At 44.3% G+C, this 24,784-nt stretch overlaps 1 protein-coding gene across 1 annotated transcript; it reads right to left on the minus strand.

Annotated features, from left to right (window-relative positions):
- Positions 1 to 605: 605 nt before the first annotated feature.
- On the minus strand, positions 606 to 17,879 carry FAM83C (family with sequence similarity 83 member C). Its single transcript, XM_029614109.1, has 4 exons — positions 17,054 to 17,879; positions 10,712 to 10,879; positions 10,039 to 10,163; positions 606 to 2,791 (listed from the first exon to the last, which is right to left on the minus strand). Exons 1-4 carry the CDS (start codon positions 17,561 to 17,563, stop codon positions 1,963 to 1,965), a joined length of 1,632 nt encoding a protein of 543 aa, XP_029469969.1. The 5' UTR covers positions 17,564 to 17,879; the 3' UTR covers positions 606 to 1,962.
- Between the last annotated feature and the right edge of the window lie 6,905 nt (positions 17,880 to 24,784).

The raw sequence follows: 24,784 nt of genomic DNA on the forward strand, positions 1-24,784 counted from the left end.
TATATATATATATATATAAGGAGCTCAGTGAGATAATGTTGGGTCCACTGAAGGATCTGTTCAGTAGAATTTTGAAGAAAGGTGTGTTTCTAGAGTACTGGAGAAAGGTCGTGTGGTAGCAGAAGGCTGGAACAAGTTACTGGCCCAGTACTCTGACTTTGGTGGTGGGAAAATGAATGGAGACCTTACTTCAGGAAAGGATAGTGAAGCATCTTGAATCTGGTGGGTTGCATAAAATGAGGCAGCATGGGTTTACCAGAGGGAGATTGTGTCAGACAAATCTGATCAATTTCTTTGATTAGGTAACAAAAGAAGATCAAAGGCATGCACTGGGTGTGGTTTGCATGGATTTCAGCAAAGCTTTTGATAATTTTTCACATATAAGGATCATACTACTTAAATATTACTTAATATTTCTATAGTGCTACTTGACATACACAGAGTTGTACAAACTACATACAAAAAAGACAGTCCCCACTCAGTAGAGCTTACAAGCTAATAAGACAAACATACAGGACAAGAGACTTGCGGCATTTCATAAAGTGAGACAATGGTTAAAAAGAAAAAGAAAATTAGTTAATGAGGCTAAAAGCAGACAATCAGGCCTAAGATTTAAAAGCAGCTTCAAAAAGGTGGGTCTTTAGATGGGATTTAAACAAGGTGAGAGAGGGAGCATGATGCACCAGTTCAATAAAGCTACTGAAAGCACACTGCTCAGCCAGGTGGAAAGCACAGAGTCGGGAATTGGTGTTATAGGAGAAGGACACAGGTAGGAGTGACTTGTGTGATGAATGGAGTGCACAATCATAAATATAATTGAGCATCCTGACATCCTGGGGGTGAGACTCAGGGTGATGGACTGGATTAGAAACTGGTTGAGTGTTAGATGACAAAGGATAGTGGTAAATGAAATTCACTCAGAGGAAAAAAAAAAGGTGATTAGTGGATTCCTCAAGGGGTTGTCCTAGGGTTGGATCTGTTCAATATCTTTGTGAGAAATATTGGAAAGATGTTAGAAGGAAGAGTTTTGATTTTGCAGATAATCACATTTGAAAAAGAGTGGACGCCTCTGAGGGAGTAGACAGAATGAGAAGCAGTTTTAAAAAGCTCAAGGAGCAATCCAGTGCAAAAAAGTGCACAATCATGCATTTGAGGTGTATAAATCCCAAGGAGCGATACATGGTGGGGCTTGAGATACTGATATTTACCAACCAGGAGAGAGACCTTGAGGTAATCATGTTTGTTCTTAAAGTAGCAAGATCGTGTGATAAAGTGGTAGCCAGAGCCTGAGGGATGGTAGGGTGCATAAAAAAGTCATAATTAGTAGAAAAAAGGAAGTGATCATGCCTCAGTATATGACATTTGTGAGACCTCACCTAGAATATTCTGTCCAATTCTAGAGACCATGCCTCTAAAAAAATATAGATGGACTGGAGGAAGTCCAGATAAAGGCTACCAACAAAATTGCAGGGTCTATATCAAGAGCCATATGAAATAAGGACCTAAATATGTATATGCTAGAAGAAAGAAGATATAGTGGGGATATGATAAACATTTAAATGTCTCAAAAACTCAAACCAGGCATGGGAAGGAAAACTTCTTTCAGAGGAAAAAATGTTCTGTCTAAAACGAGCAGTCATGATATGAGACTGTAAGGAGGCAGACTCAGGAGCAACATCAACAAATATTTCTTCATGGAAAGGGGTGGTGGATGCCTGGAACACCCTCCCAATGGATGTGGTGGAAACAAAAATATTAGCCCAATTCAAGAAAGCTTGGGATAAGCACAGGTGTGAAGAAATGAAGAGAGAGCCAGAGATCAACTGGGTTTATGGCATTGCTCCAAGAATGAAATTGGACAGGCTAGATGGGCCCAATGGTCCTTAACTGCTGTTACAGCCTATGCTTTTATGGGGGAATATTTTGCCTTTTTAGCTTATTTAAAACTGTGATGAAAGCCAATCATGACCCAAAGCGACTGTACAGTGGGTTTGGTTTCATTTTATTATACTCCATTATCATGTCCAGCTTACTGTGCCCCAGAGTATTCCTCTTGTTGTTTCTGCTCATCTGACTGGATTTCTCTTCCACTGACTCAGTGGTACCTGTTACTGTCTCTTTCTGTGACGCATCACTTGACAACTTAGCATTGATTGGCAGGTCATTTTTCATCTTGGGTGATGCCTTGTTTTCTGGATGCAGACCTGTGGTCTTCACCCTAGCACCTGATCTTGTGTCCAGCTGAGAGGGGATTTCTGTTGGTTCCTCACAGTTCAAGACAGGTGTTGATTTTGATAAATTATTTAAATTACCAAAGTTAGTCTTGCTTTGTAAGCCATACATGCCAGCTGTCTTTGCCAAGATGCTATTATTAGGATCTGACTGTCTCCGATCCTGGTTGAAGAAATTAAACTTTGGGTTATAAATGGCAGCCCTACGGTGCTGACCTAGGTAACCAGCAGAAGGCTCTTTATCTTGATGGATTACATTACCAATTGAGTTTTTCATGTAAGGAGAGGCCTTCAGACTTGATACACTGGAGTTGGAGAGACTGCTGGAGTGGTTAGAGAGCTCTGGTGCATACATTTCTATGCTTCTTTGGGCTGCTTGCATAATCCATGGTATACGAGGAGGAACAGTTGCAACAGTTTTCTCTTCTATTTCACAGAAATGGTCAATGGCTTCTGAGTCTGCATATAAGTATCGAAATTCTCTGTCAAAGTCTTCTACAATGCTTCCAGTCAGGTGGGTCACTACGTTGTTGTGAACTTGACTTGAAAGCCAAGTAAAACTGAAAGAAGCAGTAAAGATATTTAATCTGTGTTGATAGATATTGCATAAAGACAGACGATTCTAGTAATACATAATGCTTTTGATTTATGTAGCAGTTCTTATTCAAATAGGAACGACTGCACTTTAAACTATAAACATGCATGTACAATGTATAGCCTCCTGGAGTGGATGACCTGATAGCACATCTGTGCTAGGGCTATATAAACATAAAGGATGAGGATACAGAGCAATATTATTACTATTATTATTATTATTACTGGCTGAAATCCATAAAAGATTTGTAGTCAAATTAGCATCTTTAATACAACACTGTTCTCCTCCAGTCCACCCCTCAGACCTCTCCACACCCTCCCTTACATTCCTCTCTTTCCTTCTCCTCTTGCAGTCTTTCCCTTTTGCTCTCTGTATGTGCAGCCAGTTTCCTTTGAGTAGCCAGCCATTTGAGGTCTCTTGCCTTGCTATGTGGTCTGACAGCCCTTAACAAAGCCCTATTCCATCACTGTTGTCCCCACATGTCAATGCCATAGCCCTAAAAGACAAATATATTGCCATCCACTTTTGGATTGTTCTTTCAAACACTCAAAAAATGCAAACATAAATCTTCTTAGTTAAATATAATCTTTAGTGAAAACTTCACACACGAGAATATAAAGGCAGTGAGTTCCCCAACACAGAATCGTGTTTCGCCCCTAGGCTGCACTGGGAGAGACAACATTGTCTGGAAATAAAGAAACAATGTTTCACTGACAGAACATATCAAAGTTACTAACCTAAGAAGCCAGCCGGAATATAATAGACAAATGTACACACAGAGAGAAGCAATACTTTATATATATTTTTTTTTTCTGAGCTGCTGCAGGACAACTTTTCAGGAGTGATTACATACATAAAAATCTCCTAGAAATATATAAATTAGAGATCTAAAAACCGCACAAAAAAAAAATGTGACAAATGTAAGTACCATAGTCCTGATATATTCCCAGCAATGGCCCAACTCACCACTGCAGATCGACTGGCAGCCATTTTGAAAAGCTGGAGCTGCGAGATGGGAACAACTGGGGATCACTCCTACCCCTGGAAAACCTGTGGACTTGCGATGAGGTAAGTGCAGGGGACCACGCTTAGGGGAAGGTCGGAGGAATACTTTAAGTGGGTTTAAGAGTAAAGACCCGAACCCAGAGACTTATTTTTCTTTTATTTTAAATGGCAGCAGTCAGCTTCAAAATAAAACAAAAGAAAACCAAATGTAACAACAGTACATCCCTAGCACTCAGGGACCAGGGTCTATGATAAGATGAGGTGCACTCTCCAGGATCTTACTGATCCTGGGATTTTTTAAATGTCAGGACATTTTCTTTGAAAAATGCATTGTGGCTCTTCTCTGCTATAAGTTGGAGAAGAGGAGAGTAGTCAAAAAGCAGATAGCCTGCCTGTTGTCTGTAAATGGGTCTCTTCTCTTGGATTTACAGAGATCCACATGAGAGCTTGAGAGCACAACCTGGATCTTTTCTTTGGATCTAATCAAGTCAAATGCCTATGGGATTTTATGAGAAAGGCTTCCCACATTTAGTTAGGGTAACATGGAGAGACTGAGCCTGGCCAGCTTCTTTGAAGCCCTAAGTCTAATACCCTATAATAAGTCTCCAGATACTGATGGACTGCCTGTGGAATTCTACCATCTTTTTTGGCATATGCTGGGATCCAGTTTCCTATGGGTCCTGGCTGAAGCCCATGAGACCCAAGTGTTGCCACATGTCCTCTTTCAGTGTTGATTATTTTGCCAAAGAGGAGAGACATGTATGACATGTGGAACTGGTGCCCAGTCTCATTGTTATGCACAGACTATAAGATCTTGGGCAAAGCTATCTCACTGTGGCTGAAGTCTATACTGGCTGAGATGATACATCCTGGTCAGCCTTACACAATTCTGGGCTGGGCTACTTTTTATAACATCTATTTGCTCTAAAGTCTTATTCATAGGACTGGTTTATCAATTGCACTGTTAATACTAGATCAGGAAAAAGCATTCAACAGGGTGGAACATAGATATCTTATATAAACCTTGTGGTCGATTGGATTTGGTACGTTTGGTGAAGTTTCTCCAGCTTCTGTATGCTTCTGCAGAGTTCCCGATGAAAGTTAACTGATCACTGGCAGCACCTCTGGGAAAGACCTTCAAGGCACTTTCTCGCCTTCCTTCCAACTACCAAGTTTCTGAACCTTGGGCAGTCAAGAAGAAGGGGAGAATTCCTTAGGGTTGTTACCTGGCTAGGATGGAGAGCCAGGTACTACCCCAGATATAAACACTGGTATCAAATTGTTAAGTGAGATTGATGAGGTTTCAGGAGAAAAGAAGGCAGAGAAAATGACTGATGAGAAGGGGATCTTCAGACTCTTAGAGATCCCTGGTCTGGCTATGCAGATTGACTGCATAGAAGCCTCTACCGCTTAGGCACAGGAGGAAGAAGAAGCAACACCCACAATCTCTTTAGAGATTATTTCTCCCTTCTCCAGTGAATCTTGTAAGGTCTCAGCAGTGCTGACTATAACTTCTTCAGCTGTGTCAGTACAAGTGACTATAGGGTACAATGTATGGAGAAAGAGAAGATCCTCAAATACCAACAGTTACAAAAAGCAACAAAATGTGGCAGAAAGATACAGAAATAGTTCCACTTGTACTAAGCACCACTGGCTGATTAGAAAGAATTTCCAAGTGCACCTTGATATGTTGCCTGTACATATTACACCCTGTAAACTCTAGAAGGAATCTTTCTTTGGCACAATGCAAGATTTAAGATGAACACTAGTAGTAAATTTGAGAAACTGAGATTGTACCCAAAATACCATGGCTTATGATTGAGGTTCACTCCTCTCAAGATATGAACAAAACAAACCAATTTGCCAACACTATTTCCCGAGAGATCCTCCATTGCTTGGAGAAGACCCTGCACCAATGGAGAAAGTACAGTTGGTACTGGGGAAGTCCCCAGATGCAGAGTTACTATGGCAATTAGGCTGAGCCATTCTCTGGGCCAAATAGAAGACCAAATTGTGCAGAATAGGTGAATATGTCCAATTTAGAAGTTTTACAGTCCTCTTAAGTGCTTTAAGTAAGAACTTGGAGATCAGATCTACTTAACAAAAGACGGCTGTTCACAAAGGCACACTCAACATCAATATCTGTAAGGAGGGTTTCTGGAGACTCCAGGAACTCACTTTTCTGTGAAGGGAGAGATATGCTGTCAGTTTTCTCCAGGAAACCTATACCACTCAGGCAGATAAAGCCAACTGGTTGCTGGAATGGCACAGCAGTCTTTTTAAAATTATCTCACCACATCTTGTGAGATGGTGACGCTGCTCAAAGATATGTATCAGCCTGAGGTGAAAGCCGCCAAGCCAGAAAAACTGCTGTATGTCTGGGTCTGGCTCAAGAGCAAAACTGTTAATCTCTTTAATGTGTATGCTCCAAGCACAAGGCTCAAGAGGCAGCGCTTCTTTACCCAGATGTTGGCCTATCTTGACAACTTGGATGTTGATGAGGGTAGGTTATTTGGAAATGACTTTAACTGAATTCTGCAGGCTCTGGATTGTAACAGCCACAAGCTGCAACTGTCTTCACTGGCTTATCTAAGGGAAGCAAGCTGCCATTTTTTCCTAGTCCCCCATCTTACAGGAAAATCACCCTGAGGCATCTGATACTTTCACTTACATCGGGGTGAGAGAGGTATTGTGTCCCACTCCTAAATTGACAGGTTAGTCTATCCAGCCATTTAATGTCATGTGTCTTGTCCAGTGTCTCTACGTTGGTGCAATTCATGGATCATAATACTGTGACTGTGAGTGGGGATCAAGTCATCAGAGCCCCAGACTATTTAGTGGCACTTCAACAACTCTTTGCTGAAGGACTGAGATGTTGACACATCAGTTTTGAAGTTTTTGAAAGACTTGTGCAGCTTTGAGATGGATTTCTCCTCCGTGGATCCGTGGTAGAATATGGGGAAAATCCATTTCTGAATCTTCTGTCAAGAGTATGCCAGAGGTGATAGCAGGAGGTGCAATGCTGGGATCGAGCAGTTTGAGGGGTGCATACCTAATCTTGAGAAGATCCAAAGAGTTTGTATGATAGGAAGAAGTGCACCCTTTGAATCCTTGTTGAGCATCAGAATCTGGGGATTTACACCTAGTCTTCAGATCCTACCAGAATGGATCTTGGCTCATGCTTCTTCTTTGGATTGGAGAGGAGTGGATTCAAGAAGCAGATAGCCTATCTGCTGACTATGGACCTCCTCATGGATCCAGAGAACATTAGATCAAGAACTCAGGAATTCTACTCAGGATTCTAGTTCCAGTTATCATTGACTCAGATGACTACAGGATTTTATGGGAGGGGCTTTCTACGGTCAGTAAGAGCAACAGAGAGAAGCTAAACAGAGGTCTAAGTCTAGCCAAATTCTCTAAAGCCATGTCTTTAGGCATTGATGGGCTGATTGTGGAATTCCATTGCCAGAAAACAATAGGGCCTGATATCCTGTGGTTCCTAGTAGAAGTTCTCCAGATCAGAGAGTTACTGCTGTCAATCCATCATGTACTGTTAATCCCGTTACCCAAGAAGGGAGACCCGTGTAACATGAAGACCTGGTGCTTGGTCTCCCTGCTTTGTATAAACTATACAATTCTAGCAAAGGCGATCTCTCTGCAACTCAAATCTTTGCTAGCATTTAGTCAGGATAACATGGATAGACTGGGTCTATCCAGTTCTATTTAACCATAGGACAAACCACATTTGATAACACCTTCCTGTTCCAAGTGATTCATCTTGCATGCAGGACTGGTCTGTCAATTGTATTCCTCACATGAAATCATTCAGCATGGTGAATCATTACTGCCCATTATTACCTCATACCAACCCTACAGGCTTTTGGATTTTATCAGCCTCTAGTGGGGCCCTGATAGCACATTTGACATGTCAGACGTGTCTTTTATCCAGACAAATGTATGCACTGGCCATCAGGCCTTTCCTACACCTGCTATACAGGAAACTCACTGAACTGGTACTACAGGAATCCAACTTGCAAAGGACTCTTTCAGCTTATTTCAATGATGTACTCCTTATGGTTTGACATCAGGATGATTTGATCAAGGTACATATTTGGCAGCAGATATATTCTATTGTATCCTCAGTGAAGTTCAACTAGGCCAAATGTTCTGGTTTCTTAGTAGAATGACAGGTGGACTCAAACACCAATGCCTTCCATGACCTGGCATGAAGTGGACAGACCTTGAAATTCCTAGGAATCCACCTATCGACTGAGGAGATCACAGCTCCTGTCAACTGGCGCAAGCTGAAAGTCAAAGTGGCTGGCTGGCTGCCTGAGATCATGGTTGGGTCTGTTGAAATTGATGTCCCTTAAGGGAAAGGTCCTGATGATCAACCAGCTGGTAGTAAGAATGCTTTAGCACTAGTTGATCACCCTGAATTCTTGGGACAGACCCAGAGAAGGAGGCTGAATTTCTTTTGGACTAGGAAGTACTGGATTTCTATAGGCATTCTGGGAGAAGGCAATGATGACCTGGTGTGTTTTCAAAGCCAGATTTATATCATCCACCTCCAGACCCTGCCCACCTTTGCAGTAGAACCAATTGGTATGTTACTTTCTTCACCAGTTGTACAACCTGTGATATGACAAGCAGCTCTTATATATCTGTCTGAGAGTTTTGGTAAGGACTTATCAATGTTACTGGTCTTTTATCAAGATCTGATATGAGCCTGGAACATGATCTCCAGATTGAGAGAATCTCCGGAAACCATGAACATGGAGTTCCTGTCTGAGCCTCTGCAGTAAAGCCCTTGCCTGGTTGTGAGTATGATTGAGCCCTCATGGTTTGCCACTGGCTAATCTTGGCCATGATCACAAGAGGTGGGGATCTTATGGACAATGATCAACATGAGTAAGTAATGCCAGAAACTCTAGCATATCTCCTAAATCAAGAAACATGTCCCCTGAAAATGCACCTTCTTTGAGTGGGGTCTGCAGACCATAGGCATTACATCTCTAAGCCCCATGGCTATAGATCTACAAATTAGCCTTATAAACCTTTTATCCTCCCTATTCTGACCCCTTACCCTCCTGTCCATTTTGTGGGAGAATGGAGTCTGCCAGACTACAACCTCTTTTTCTTTTATAAAGAAAATCAGATGTTGCATTTATGGTTTAATTTCTCCCCTCATTTGTTTATTTTGGCGTGTACCATGTCCAGGGACCCAGTTTACTGGGCAAAAGACCTCATTGTCAGCTTTCACCCAGCTCTCATGAAGATGACTAACTTTAAGACCTACAGGCAGCACTTCAGTGAGGAGATACTCTTGGACTGTAGGGTCCTGTTTCAGGCAATGGTGTGCTTCTGCCTCCAAGCAGAGCCTGTTGTTATGATGTCTACTGGCTTGGTGGATGCCATCACCAGCCAGTGGGCATGAAACAATGTGTTTTGTTCTCCCCTTGCCTCTCTGGTCTTTGTTTTGTGTTTGACCATGGGAAGGGTAGTTTTTAGTGGCTGGCAGCAGCTTGCAGGCCATAGCTACTCTGCATCCATTGGTCTTGCAAATGCTGCAGGAATCCTCATGCATGCTTTAGATGGCTCGCCCCCAGCATTTCAAAGGAGTATTTTCCATGCGCAAACACTCATTTGTCCATGGACATCCCTCTGAAACTTGCCCATATATATACATATACTAATAATTCAAGATCAAACTAGAACCAGGCTTTTCAGTATAATTCAAAATTCAATACATGGACTTTTTAAATTTTCTGCAGATTAAGAGTGTGAAGTCAGATAATTTTATCCCCAGCAACTCTGGGAAATTATCCACTCGGATTTAATGAGATTTAATGCATGTTGACATAAATTTGCTGAATCTGCAAAATTCTTGTGGCGATCTTTGAATTCTTTGGCTAATTTTATTTTGAAAGTTCACAAACCTCTACCTAAAATCATTCAGTCCTTTCCAGTGTGGTTCTGTCCCTGTCATGTAATGCTGGCAGAAATCTTTAGAGAATTGTCCATTATGTGTCTATATAGTGCTGCATATATTTGGTAAGTGCTATACACATCATGGTATTAATAACTGGGCCCTTCTTTATGACACATTGGTAAGTGTTTGTTTATGGCAAAAATGCTCTTTCCTTTCATGATCTCCTCAGCCAGTGCTTTGGAGAACACCTGTGACATGATTCAGTACTTTCTCACCTGTAGCTACCAGTAACAACTTCTTCACAGTCAACAATTAGAAATTTTGTCAAATTTTCGCCAGAGATCTTCTTCCCCGACTTGGTGCAGTAAGTGTCTCCTGTCACAGTGCGAACTTTCATGTTCTGAAAGGAAAACCAAAATGATTAGGAAATATTTCAGGGAGGTGGAGAATATGGAAAATACAAGCACAGAAAGCCTATAGGATAATGCACTGAATGTGACATTGAGCATGGGGGGGTACAGCTGGACACAGAAACCAGTGCTCAAAAAGGAAGCAGACATATTTAGAAACCTGGAAAGAAACTTATGATGTCAATTATACCAACAATAATAAGGAGATGACTGTGCCATGGAGTCTGAGGGCTGACAATAAGGACTAAAGGTCTGCAGGATGAGAGTAAGAATATATGGGCAGAGTGATTTGGATTTTCTGTGGTTACTAAGCAACAATCCCTTATTTCATTGAGATGCCTGGAATAAGAGGGCCCTGATGCACTCCTGGTGGTTCCTTGGGGCCTCCCAGCCTCTGCATTTTGCAGAATAGACAATTACATGCATTAGGTCTGACTCGATAAAGCAGGACTCTTCTTTTATGAAAATATTTATCCTTTTTTGTATTCTCTTCTAACAGTGGTCACAAATCATTCAAAATGCAAAGAGCGAGACTTACATAAAAATGGACCTTCTTGAAATCCATCTTATCACACATTTCTAGGAAGTACTTCAGATTCTTTTTATCTAGCAGAAGGTAGACGGGAACTTTTCGTTTGCTAGAAGCTTCTATGAGATCACAGAGAATATCAACATCTGTGAACAGGTCCATGACCACTGCGACCACCTAGAAGAAAAACAGAAAACCCAGATATTTTTGGGAGATCAGTAACAGCTAATGCAGGAAGGAGAGATTAGTGGGACAACCATGGGGTGTTGGATGTGATGTATATGTGCCATGCTCTGTATGTTGTATGCACAATCTGTATGTGCTGCATATTATGCAATGTGCACTGTGTGCTGGGAGCCTGATTTTCAAAGCCATTTATGCACATAAAACCCTATTTTAGTTACAAAAATGGAAGGGATGTGCAGATGGAAAATGTTTGTTTTGTTTCACCTTTTTTTTTATTTGAGGTTTTCTTTTTTTTACAGGAGTCATTTTGTTTAATGTTTATTTTGGTTTGGTCTAGTTGCTGAATGAAAATAAACACTAACTTAACACCTTCCCTCCAAAACCAAAAAAAAAAAACCCCAATAAGAAATGCCTTCCCCTACCCCTTCTCAGCCTCTACTTACCCCCATCAGGGGGTTTCAAAGGGAGAAAGGGACAGCAGCGAGCCCTAGGAGCTTCTGACTCACTGGATGCATCAGTCTGAGGGCCGGCTGGGACCCAGTTGTTTAAAAACCATAAAGCAATAAGCTGTAACATTCATATTTTTCAGAACTGGTCTATTTTCATTGTGTTCAATTCAGAAGAAACTGAAAATGGGCTCATTTGTCTTGCTTTACCCATTTGGGTAAAACAAATGCACATCCCTCGTAAACGGCTGCTATAAAACAGGCTGGGGCTCAGTGCACGTAAAAGTACATGTGTAACCCTGGTCTACACATGCTTTTGCATGAATAGTGGAGAGGTGTTCTGGGGGCCAAGTTGGGACTTATGCACATTTCTTTTTGATTTAAAAAAAATATGTGCATGTTAACCTGCACACGTTACGCCTTGTGAAGAGCAGGTGTAACTTTGTGCAAGTTATTCGGTACATGTATTGGGGATCCAGAGATGATCCAGGAAACTACAGCCCAGTGAGTCTGAAATCCATGCCAGATAAAATGGTAGAAACTATCATAAAGAACAAAATTACTGAACATATAGCTAGGCATAGTTTAATGGGACAAAGCCAACATAGTTTTAGCCAAGGGAAGTCTTGCCTCTCCAATCTGCTACAATTGTTTGAGGGCATAAACAAACATGTGGATTGGCCACTGTTGAAAACAGGATGCTGAGCTTGATGGACCTTTGGTCTGACCCTGTATGGCAAATCTTATGTTCAATTACTCAAGCATTTTCAAAACAAATGTATACACATTAGTTTGCTTTGAAAATTTGGGATAAAGTCTGCATGTCAAAGGTTCATGCAGACTTTAGCCCTACCTGCACAATTACAAAATTACCCTCCCTATGTGTATATGCTATTGGAGTGTTTTATGCATTAGGAGCTGCATGTTGTATCTTTGGTGCGCTGTATGATGTGTGCACTCTGTATTATGTATGCTGTATAAAGAAAATTCTAACTCAAAATAGCACAAAGGCAAGTATCGGCAACATCATTAAATGTAAAATGTGAAAGCCGAGTCTTCAATCATTAACAACTAGTTCTGGCCCAGATGAACCAAGCAATTTTTTCCCTAGGCACAAAAGTCTTGAAGTAGTAAAAGGTTTTTCCCGTTTTGGACCAGAAATAGCTTTTGTTGTGTTTCATGGAAAAATGCTTAGTACCAAAATAGGATAAATGCTATGGGGTAGATTTTAAAAGAAGCGCGATCAGCCTACTTTTGCTTGCGCATCAGACTCAAGCAAAAGTACGCTGGATTTTAGTAGATACACGCGGAGCCGCGCGTATCCACTAAAATCCTGGATCGGCGCGCGCAAGGCTATCGATTTTGTATAGCCTGCGCGCGCCGAGCCGCGCTGCCTCCCCCCGTTCCCTCCAAGGCCGCTCCGAAATCGGAGCGGCCTTGGAGGGAACTTTCCTTTGCCCTCCCCTCACCTTCCCCTCCCTTCCCCTACCTAACCCACCCGCCCGGCCCTGTCTACACCCCCCCCTTACCTTTGTCGGGGGATTTACGCCTCCCGGAGGGAGACGTAAATCCCCGCGCGCCAGCGGGCCTGCTGCGCGCCGGGCCGCGACCTGGGGGCGGGTACGGAGGGCGCGGCCACGCCCCCGGGCCGTAGCCACGCCCCGTACCCGCCCCCAAAACGCTGCCGACACGCCCCCGGAACGCCGCGACGACCGGGCCCGCCCCCCGACACGCCCCCGACACGCCCCCCTCCGAGAACCCCGGGACTTACGCGAGTCCCGGGGCTCTGCGCGCGCCAGGAGGCCTATGTAAAATAGGCTTCCTGGCGCGCAGGGCCCTGCTCGCCTAAATCCGCCCGGTTTTGGGCGGATTTAGGCGAGCAGGGCTCTGAAAATCTACCCCTATTAGTACATCTTTTCCTTTATTAGAAAACTGTCATGAAAGTGCACAAAAAGGAAAAAACTAGTCATAAATCCAGAAGAATACTCATGCTATTTGAGATTTAATTTAATTGAAAAATATATATTATTTTCCCAACAGTTATTGGTACAAGGACTCAGGTACAACCCTGAATGTAATCCATTTTGAAGAGTCATGAAAGGTGGAATATAAATCAAACAACGCCATATAAAATATATGTTGTAGCAATTCATACAGAATAAGATAATAATACAAGTAACAAATTACAGGACAATCAAATCAGTATGCAACATACACCCAATTCCTTCCACATCACTCGCCCAACCTCAAAACATAATAACCATCAATTTAAACACAATAATTTCAAATAAATGAATAGATGTTCATGATAACCATAAATCCAATGAACCTTCCTGAACACCCTAAAGCCATACTAACTACAGCCCATCCAGGATTAACTATAGACCCAATCTCCAGTTTTAAATATGCTGCCTTCTTAAGCTCTATCTGAAAATAACAGAAAACAAAAAGAAAACTACTTGCTATTCAACTGGTCAAATAGATTTTTTCACCTATGGCAAAACGGCATATCGTTCCCACTTTCTTTCAACTTCCTAGGGAGTGCATTTCAAAGACTAGGTTCCTGAAAAGGCTTTCATCCTAGTTTTAACTACCGGTAACCAAATAATTTTAACAGAAGGAACAGCAAGATTTACAGTTTGACTAGAGTGCTATGGTCATGAAGACTGTTACTGGGCAATTTTCTCTCTAAGATAAGATGGTCTTGAATTATGAAGACCAGAAAAAGCTAGACATAGCAGTGTGAATTTTATACATAAGTTGATGGGGAGCCAATGTAATGATAACGGAAGAGGCATGGCTTTATCCCATCTAATACTGCCAGTCAAAATCCTGGCTACTGCATTCTGTAATGCTTTCAGCCTGGCTACTGTCTTTGGCAACCCAACGGAAATTGAGTTACAGTAGTCCAAATTGCTTAGGACCACTGACTGCCTTACAAGGCCTAGATCATTGAGTCTCAAAAAGGACTGTAGTTGCCTAACTGATCTCAGGTGGCCAAATACTGCTGCTACTTAAGATTACAGAGGGATTGAGCTGTGGCAGAAGAAGATGTAGTCTAGAGGTTAGTGCAGGGGATTCTGCTACAGGAAAAGACTGGGGTCAGGACAGAGTTCAAGATTCCCTTTTGCTACTGACTCTCTGTGTGACCATCACCAAGTCATTCTGGAGGTAAGTTTCACTAAGCCATATAGCAGCAATGCATTGAGCACTTTTGCTCATTTTCAAGGAGAAGTTCCCCGGGAAGTTTCTCTTTGAAAATTTACTAAAACTACGTGGGTACAGCTGGGGTTGCAGGGGAGAAACTACATGCATATATTTTAAAGTCCAGTTCTATGAGCATAGTTTACTTCTCTGTCCCGAACACATCCCTACCTTCAACTACCCTTAGCTACTTAGTGGGTGGCGATTTTCAAAACCAGAGATCTAGTCACCTAGTTCTATGGTTAGATGGCTAGTTGACTTTTAAAAATTGATAGGAAGAAATGCCATATGGGTCAGAAAAAAGGTTCATCAAGTCCAGCATCCTGTCTCTGAGAGTGGCCAGCCCAGGCCATAAGTACCTGGCAGGATCCCAAAGAATAGGTACCATCCTTTGCCCTGATTACCAAGGATAAGCAGTGACTTATCCATGTCTACATGGCTAATAATGGTTTATGGACTTTTCCTCCAGGAACTTATTCAAACCCTCTTTAAACCTAGTTATGCTAACTCCTTCACCACCTCCTCTGAAAACAAAGTCATAGTTTGTGAACTAAATGAAAAGAATACTTTCTCTGATTTGTTTTAGCTACTTATTAGCTTCATGGAGTGTCCCTAGTCTTCATACTATTGGAAAAGGTAAACAACTGTTCTTTATTTACCTATTCCACTCCACTCAAGATTTAGAGGACCTCTATTATATCTCTTCTCAGCTATCTCTACTCCAGGCTAAAGAGCCCTAACCTCTTTAACCTTTTCTCATAGCAGAGCCGTTCCATCCTCCTTATCATTTTGGTTGCCCTTCTCTGTACCTTTTCTAGTTCCGTTGTATCTTTTTTTGTGATGGGGCGACAAGACCTGCACACTATACTCAAAGTACAGTTTCACCATCGATCGATACAGAGACATTATGATATCCTCTGTTTTATTTTCTGTTCGTTTCCAAATAATATCCAACATTCTGTTTGCTTTCTGACCTCTGCTGTGCAGTTGGCTAAGGATTTAAAAGCATTGTCCAAGATCTTTTTCCTGAGTGATGATGCCTAATATGGAACTCTGAATCGTGTATCTATAGTTTGTTTGTTTATTTATTTATTTACATGGACTTACTATTCCTCATTCTTTCCAAAACAATGGTTCGAGGTGGATTGGTTTATTCTTCACTATACGTACCATTTTGGGCATTTGTCCACATTACATTTTATCTGCCATTTAGAAATCCAATCCCCCAGTCTCACAAGATCTTTTTGCAATTCCTCATAATTGGCTTCTCATTTAACAATTTTAAATAATTTTGAATAAGCTGCAAATATATTTATTTGCATTTATATGCCACTGCTACCGAAGCCTGCAACAGCTTACAACATAAACATATGTAATAAGATACATTCTTTAAATAACAGTCAATATGCATCAAAAAGTAAAAATAATAAATATAACATATCTTATCAGACAAACAAGCAAGGTAAAAACTAAAATAATAAAATGAAATAAAAGGCTAAATAAAACCAAATCAGAATTAAAACTTCATAAATAAATTCTTAATAAGAGCATCTAAAATTGGTGAAAACCACCTAGCTGAGCACTTATCTCAGCGTCCGAGTGGCCAGCTTAGCTGGGTGCCTTTCTGGGTGCCCAATCATGCATATTTGTGACCAAGAAAGCACCTAGCTCAGTGCCCAAACAGCTAGGTAAGTTAGGCACTTTTCTGGGTGCCAGATCGTATAGATTTTTCTTCCAGCAACAGAGCACGAACGGCCTGATGAGCGCCTGACTGAGTGCCTATCTCAGCTTCAGAGTGGCCAGCTTAGCAAAGCACTTTTTCACAGCATCTGAGGTAGGCGCTTCCCTGGGCGGACAGATACACGGCCAGAACAGCAGCAGGACTGTTTTGAATTAGAATCCATGAAAATCTTTGCCATGTTTTCTGCAGCACAGTTATTTGAAATATTAAAAATAATTTCCAGGGTCATGTTTTCACTTAATAGGGAGACCCGTTCGCTCGCTTGCTTTTAATGCACGGATTATCGGCGCGGGTTTTGAGCTCGGATGTGGCTGCTTATTACACAGGCCCTTACCCTGCTTAGGTACTCGCATTTCTCTGCATGTGCACGGATTTCTACTCGCAAATCATTTGCATAATTTATTAATTTTTTTATATACCGCGGAAGTGGCAGCTTCAGCCGCGCGCGGTGATCAAAACCGTGTTCATAACGAGCGTCTGTTTTGCCACGGGTCTTATTACATCGGCCCCCATGTTAGTTAATCCTCATATACAGAATGTTGGGCTGATGTTATAAAGAGCTTCCACAGTTTATTTACCTCACCTCGTCTCGGTTCTTAGCACGCTTACATTTTGTCTTTGTCAGAATGTAAAGAAAAGGTTTCACTATAGTATGACTTGTCCTTTCAGGGAACTGTACTTTGCAGTACTTTATTGTCATACTGGATATTCTGCTTCACATAGACATCCCACAGCGGACTTTAAAACACTATCCTTTGTATTGCATCTACTCACCGTTTTTGCTTTGTTTATGAGTGACCGCACAAGGTCCTTGATGTTGCTGGACTTTTCCCTCTGGAATAAGACCTGCACCTGGCTGGCATTACCTCTGGTCATGCGGGGAAGGTCTGGCCAGCCCAGTTCCAGCACGGGGGCCTCCAGGTCCGACATGAGGGGGAAGTAGGTGCCAGACGTTTGCTCCGAGAGGCTGTCTTCCTCCAGGAGAGATCTGACCCTGGGTTGGGGCTTGGCCTGTCCCTGCCCTGAAGTGGCTGTGTTCCCAGAACTGCTGATGTAGTGGATGTCCACGCTGGAGAGAAAGGGCAGCTCCCTCTCCTCTGTCAGAACTCGCAGGTAGCCCTCCTCGCCCTGCTCCAGGAGGGCGTCCATGGCCAGCCTGGCACACTCATTGTGGCTGAGGTTGAGCGGAGAGCTTGGACGCCAACGGTTCTTCAGTTCTTCTACCCTGCTCCGCAGTGGCCCAGGCAGCCGCTGGCCTAATCGAGGGACTTCAGAATTTAGCATGATTTTTCTCTTGGCTTTCAGGATCGCTAGCAATCTGCTTTCCACACTCTCTGGTCTGCTATCACACTCTTCTGTGCTGTATAATGCTCTCCTGCCCAGTGTCACACTTCCCTGTCTTCCCTTACACGAATGATCACTTTTTCTCACCAGCTCCCATAATGCAGGTTAAATCTGCTGTGATATTTTGCAATATCAGCTTTTCTCATCAGGTTAAAGCCATGCACGCCTGCCATCTCCTCTCATTTGCAGATGTTTTCCGTTTGATTGCATTTCCTGATCCTGTAGAGATATACGAGCAGTCTCTCTCTCTCCCACGCCCTTTATACCTCATCCAGCATGCTTTTTGCTCAGCCTGTGCAGGTATCTGCAGTTGCTGAGTCCTGCCCATCCCTAACCTGTTTGTTCAGTATTCTGACCATGTAGCAGCTGTTAATAGCCTGCAGCCAGTATCCTTTTTCCGGATTGTGACTCAGCACTGTACTTTCTTTTCCTGATCGTGAAACAGTGCAGGTTTTTCCCAGCATGATGTTAGCCTGTTCAAATGATAGATCACAGTCCACAAAAAATGTTTTTGTTCTCTGCTATCCTTTGTCATATTTGAGCAATAAATATGATTTATACAGTGATCTCAGAATACACAACATCCCCAACAGCAGTCACATGCTTCCCGGCTCTCTCTCTTTACAAACCACACGTGAGCCGAGGAAGACTGAGTGGCTTGCTAAAAATCACACATTCAGGCCGATACAGAAAGAAACGCGGGAGAGCGGGCGAGTGCCCGCTCAGGCTAGTGTCCTGTGCGCACGATACAGTAAATAAAAATATACTAATTAGGGCCCACGGTAAAAGGAGGTGCTAGGGACACTAGCACCTCCTTTTTACAGGAGGCCTGCGGTACTTTAGAAAAATGTGGTAATGAAGGGCGGGGGGCCGAAACGGGGGGGCGGTCCTGTGCTAGCCGGCAGCGCTCGCACCTCCGCGGTGCGATCACTGCCGGCATCGCGCCCAATAACTACACCATAGAAGGTGTAGTTATTGGGCGCGAAATAGGCAGTGAAAGGGCTCCTTACCTTTTCGCTGTCCACGCCGTCCTCGCAGAGTCGGCCCTGGTGTTGCCCCGACTCCTCCTCTTCTACCTTCGCTAGCTATCGCAGGCTTGTGCTGTTAGCGCAAGCCTGCGATAGCCTTAGAAAATAAGGCCCAAAATCTCCTAATCCAGGTATTTCCTGTTGGTTGGGGTTAATTGGATCAAGACTGAGTAGAAAAGATCTGATAAAACCAGGATATAATAATTTATGTCCTTGATAGTTTATTATTATTATTACGTTGATAATGTGCAAAATTTCTTCCCTTCTATTAATTCTCTTGAATTTACTCAGACTGTAGGTGTAGCCATAGCATTGCTTAGTAACTGGATACAAACTGGTAGATTAAAGCTCAATTCAGATAAAATGGAATTGCTGTGCATTGGAAAAGCTGAATTCTCGTTTTCCAGTTGAAATCTGAAGCTGGGCGAGACTCATAATCTCCTGTTTTAAGGCAAGAACTCTTTAAATCATTCTGGATTCCTCTTTAAGTTACAGTCTAGGCTTCAAATGATGCAAAACACAACTACTGAGATCATTTTGAGGATGAAAAGATGGGATAAGGCCAAATCATTATTATTACTCTTACACTGGCTACCATTTAAATGCCATGTTCAGTTTAAGATTCTTACTACTGGATTTAGAGCACAGGCACCAACTTACGTTCCCCATTGGCCCATCCCGTTACTAATGGATGCTATGGCTACACTCACAGTAGTTAGCTTTGTTTTTTTTAAATGCTTTATATTCTGCCTTTCATCCACTTCAAAGTGGATTACATAGAAGTACTGTAGATTATTTCCCTGTTCCCAAAGGGACTCACAGTCTAAGTTTGTACCTGAGGTAATGGAGGATGAAGGGACTTCCCCAAGATCACAAAGAGTGGCAAAAGGATTTGAGCCCTGGATTCCCTTGTTCATAGGCCACTGCTCAAATCACTAAGCTATTACTCCATTCTAAGGGGTAGATTTTCAAAGGGTTATGCGCGTAATCCTTCAAAACCTACCCCTGCGCTCCGAGCCTATTTTGCATAGGCTCCGCGGTGCACGCAAGCCCCGGGACATGCGTCTGTCCCGGGGCTTTGAAAAAGGGGTGGGACGGCGGCCGGGGGCGGTCCCGAGTCCTCCGGCACAGCGGCTGTGCCTGGGTTTGGCGCACTGGCAGCTGGCTGGCGCGCACAAGTTACGTCTGCCAGAGGCAGGTGTAACTCCTGCAATAAAGGTAGGGCAGGGGGGTGGGTTACATGGAGGAAGGGAGGGGAAGGTGGGGGGGAGCGAAAGGAAAGTTCTCTCTGAGGCTGCTCCGATTTTGGAAGCGGCCTCGGAGGGAACGGGGAAAGCCATTGGGCCTCCCCTAGGGCTCGGTCTGCACCCCCTTGTGTGCGCCGACCCTGGATTTCATAACATGCGCGCGGTAGCGCGAGCATGTTATAAAATCGGGTGTACATTTGTGCACGCCGGGTAGCGCACAAATCTACCCTGCCCGCATAAGATTAAAAATCTGCCCCTAAGTCTAATAGGCCGATGCAGAGAAGTGTGTTTAGCCAAATGCACCTTTCTGCATGCACTTCAACGTCCATTTTCTGTGAGCAAAACTTACTACCAATGCAGCAAGGAGTTTTGCGCACAGAAAACACGCATTTCCAAATGGGAGTTCTGCTTAGCGTCCTCGCATGGAAATCCCATGCAAATGAGGGCATTAAGCATTCCCCCCTCCATGCAGAGAGACTGCATCTGGCCAGCATGCCCTTTTTAGCACTGGAAACGTAACCCCTGGTTAGAGCCAGAGGTAAGTTTACAGTGCTATGGAAAAAAAAAAGATTTTTAAAAGTTTAAAAACTAGTAAAATGAACTCTGCTAAGTGCTGGCTGCTGCCACTTAGCGGCATAAGTACTGACATTCGGGTAAATGGTGGCAGCTGCCCCGCCACTTACCTAGATAAATACTGAATTATCTATCTGGCAGTGGGAAGCAGCTACCAGACAGCCATATAAGTACTGATTTATATGGCTAGCTGGAGTGGTTCGCCACTACTTAGCTTGATAAAGTACTTATCCAGCTAAGTTTTGGTGACCCATAGTAGATAGCCATATAAGTACTGATTTATGCATTTGTCTGGTGACTAAAAATCTTCAGATTTCTTGCCGCGAATCGTTTTCGTACGGAAAATGGCGCCGGCAGGAGATCGACTGCAGGAGGTCGTTCAGCGGGGGTTCCGGACCGCCGCTGAACAACCTCCTGCAGTCGATCTCCTGCCGGCGCCATTTTCCGTACGAAAACGGTTCCGGAACCCCCGCTGAACGACCTCCTGCAGTCGATCTCCTGCCGGCGCCATTTTCCGTACGAAAACGATTCGCGGCAAGAAATCACTCCCGGAACCCCGCTGGACTCCCAGGAAAATTTTGGCCAGCTTGGGGGGGCCTCCTGACCCCCACAAGACTTGCCAAAAGTCCAGCGGGGGTCTGGAACGACCTCCTGCGTCGAATCGTTTTTGTCTATGGCCGCCGCCATTTTGCAGCGGCCATTTTGAAAAATGGCCGCTGCAAAATGGCCCGATTCTATTGAGGGGGCCATTCCGGACCGCCGCCGTTCTAGACCACCGCCGGTTCCCCAGGTAATTTAAAGCATTTGGGGGGGGGTTCGGGAGGGTGGGGGATTTAATTTAAAGGGTCGGGGGTGGGTTTTAGGGGGTTTTAGTGTGCCGGTTTTCCTGCCCTCCTCCTTCCCCCGATTTACGATTTTTTAACGATAAATCGGGGGAATTGGTATTGTATCGTGGCTCTAACGATTTTTTGACGATTTAAAATATATCGGACGATATTTTAAATCGTCAAAAAACGATTCACATCCCTATCAACCTGTGTGTATTCAGGAAGCCTCCCTCCCTTGCCAGGTCCTGTTAGCAGGGAAGGTGTGATGTTCAGCCGTATTGGGAGAGAAGTGGCTTTTTTTATGACACTGCAATCCAATCTGAGCAGAGAGAAGGGATACGTGTCACTGAATCTCTGAGTAGGTGTCTCTTGATCTGCTTTTAGCACATGTACCTCTCTGTCGGGCCGGGTTTGGCCGCACGTTTTCGACGCGCTAGCTGTACCCCTTATACAGTAAGGGGTAATAGCGCTTCGAAAACGCGCGGCCAACCCCCCTAAAACGAATACCACCCGCAACATGCAAATGCATGTTGATGGCCCTATTCGTTATTCCTGCGCGATCCAGAAAGCAAAATGTGCAGCAAAGCCGTACATTTTACTTTAAAAAATTAACGCCTGCCGGCGCCGGGGAAGCAATATCATAGCGATATTAAGTCGGAGGCACCAAAATTTTAAAAAAATCTGCCCGTGGCCCGCGGGTTGGAAGATGGATGCTCAATTATGCCGGCATCTGTTTTCCAAACCCGTGGCTGTCAGCGGGTTTGAGAATCGACGCCCGCAAAATTGAGCATCAGCTGTCAAACCCGCTGACAGCCGCCGCTCCTGTCAAAAAAGAGGCGCTAGGGACGGGCTAGTGTCCCTAGCGCCTCTTTTTACCGCGGGCCCTCATTCGCATACTAAATCACGCGCACAGGAGAGTGGCCTGTGCGCGCGTCAGGAGAGCGGGGGCTCGCCTCGGAGCGCCTGCTCTCCTGCGGGTTTTACTGTATTGGCCTGTGTGTAAGGTGCTAACAGTAGGCATTCCAAATACTTATTCAGACCAAAACACGGTGATGTATATGTAAAGCTCACTCTCTCTCATGATGCAATGACTCATGTAGAGAGAGGCAGCATAAGTGATATCTTTGAGCATACCGGGAACAGGCGGAAGGGAAAGTACGGGCCAAGTGTGTAGAGTCAGTCCTTAGGCATTAGTCGCAACCCTTTGCTGACAGAAACCTAAATACAGCATGGCAGCAGTGTCTCTTCTGGTTTGCTCAGTTAGTGTCAAATCCAGGTCGTTTCATTCTTTGACTCACAGTTTTATTTACTCTGAGCTAAGATGGTCATGTGATGCAGCATGGGTTGTGCTCAGAAGTATTCAGGCTATCTCTTTATCTCCCAGTAAATGCACAGAACAAAGATCACCTTTTTCAATCTGAACCAGGAGAAACTGGTTAAAATTGTTTTGGAAGGCAGCTCAGGTTCATCCTGGGCTGCCAAATCTAACATGAACCCCGGGCGAGCTGGATGTACGATTCCTCCCCCATTTCCTTATTTGCCGTTTGTCAATTAAAAAAAAAAAAAAAAGGTCTACCCTCCCACGGCTTCTCGTGCATCGCCTGGGTAACAGATTAATATTGATTCCGGTTGGCCACAGCATACGAGGACCCCCTTTGAATCTGGCTCCTCCCCCTCTTTCATCTCCTTCTTAGATTTGGACGTTCCCTGCACTCGCCTTCCCAGACAGTAGATCTTTTCCCGCCCTTTCACTCTATCGCTTTTTGATTGCTATTTGATATACAATTGTTGGTTACTCTTGTTTTTTTCAGTGTTCCTGCTAATTTTGTCACAGCAAGCGGGATACCCTAGCAGAAAATGTAAACTTTATATGATTTGGTGTTTCTTGGGATTGCATTGGGTCTGTGTTCAGCCCTGTGGGTAACTGGCTCCTTGCTGGCTGTAGTGGGGGGCCTGTGGTCACGTGGCCCACAGGTCAAGTGACCTGGGGGTAGGGTTAATTTGCTGGGCTGTGGAGGTTGACCTACCAGGGCCGCTTTGTTGGATGATTTTTCTGCAGATGATATATAATTATTATGTTGTTTGGCTCAGGTACTTAATTGTATTAAAGCTGAGGCCTTTGACCTCCCAAACTGATGTTTTTTATATTGTTATTTTTGTATGTGAGAGAAGAGGTGTGAGAGTGAGTGGTGAGTCCCGGGTGTCTTCATGTTATAACTTCTGCTCTGTTTGATGCCATGAAATTTAATTGTTATTCCTATGTAAACAAATTACTGAGGGAAAGAAGGGTGTTATCTTTGATCAGTTTAGGGGTAGCATCTCCAAATGGATTTGTATTGAGCATACCATGATGGAATGACCCTCATTTGAAAGCCAGTGCTCTTCTGGCACTTATAGGGTATAATATGTACAGGCAACTGTTATGATTTGTGGATATATGAGCCCGAGATACGAGTTGTTACTACTAGTGGGGAGGAACCCCACAGGCCCGCACCGTCGGGAGGTGAGGTCAGAGACAGCGGGGAACTCTGGGTGAGGCAATGGAGAGGTCCCAAGGAGCCAGGAGAGTACCCCTGAGGAAAGTCAGGCAGGAAGTAATACCTGGGCAGGGACCCCGAAGGGAGAGGCGCCAGACAGACTGTGGAGCGGAGGCGCGAGACTGGCCAAGCAGGAGGTACTCCAGAGAGGCAGAGCTGCACAGCATAGAGGATGATGATGTAGCGCCGTAGGCCAACCCACAGGTCAGGGAAGCCCAAGCCGAGCCTCTAGTGGTGACGTAGCACAGCCCCGAGGAGCAGGAATGTTTTGGCAGTCTCGATGTAGTATGTCGATGTGACCTCAAGGAGCGGGGAAGCGCAGATAGTCACAGAGAAGCCGGAGAACGCTACCCCGGTGAGCAGGGAAGCTCTGGCAGTCACTCAAGAAACATGTAGGCACGGTTCCGAGGAGCGGGAGGCGCGGACAGTCTTGTTCAGGCTGCGGGCACAACCCTGAGGAGCGGGGGAGCCCCACTGTAGAACTCACAAATAGCAGAAGTGTTCCAGAGGTGGTCCCGAGGAACGGTAGGCCTTGCAGGTTAGGACCCAAGAGATGCAGAGCCAGCCCGAGGAGAGGGGTAGGTGAGGATAGCAAGTCCCCAATGCGTACATTGGCCCCCGAGGAGCTGGTACCAGACAGAGTCCAAGTCCACAGGCACGACAGCGTAGGAACAGGAACAAGTAGGCAGTAGTCGAAGACTTCGAAACTTGTTGCCAAGTCAGCTATCTGAGGGCGAGGTGGAGTTTAAATACACCGGTCCAATGACATCATCAAACAGGGACGCCCCCAAGGTTCCCACCGAGGAGATTTCAAAGGAGGGCCCGGTGGCGCGTGTGCGTGCTTAGGAAGGTCCAAAGTTGACGAGGGTGGTGGTGGCATCCAGGCCGCCATGAGGAGTCCCGGGGAACGCGGTGGTGGAAACTGGCCTGAGCCACGAGCAGCCCCGGG

The sequence above is a fragment of the Rhinatrema bivittatum genome, chromosome 8, assembly GCF_901001135.1.
Source record: "Rhinatrema bivittatum chromosome 8, aRhiBiv1.1, whole genome shotgun sequence".
In the NCBI taxonomy this organism is placed as follows: domain Eukaryota; kingdom Metazoa; phylum Chordata; class Amphibia; order Gymnophiona; family Rhinatrematidae; genus Rhinatrema; species Rhinatrema bivittatum.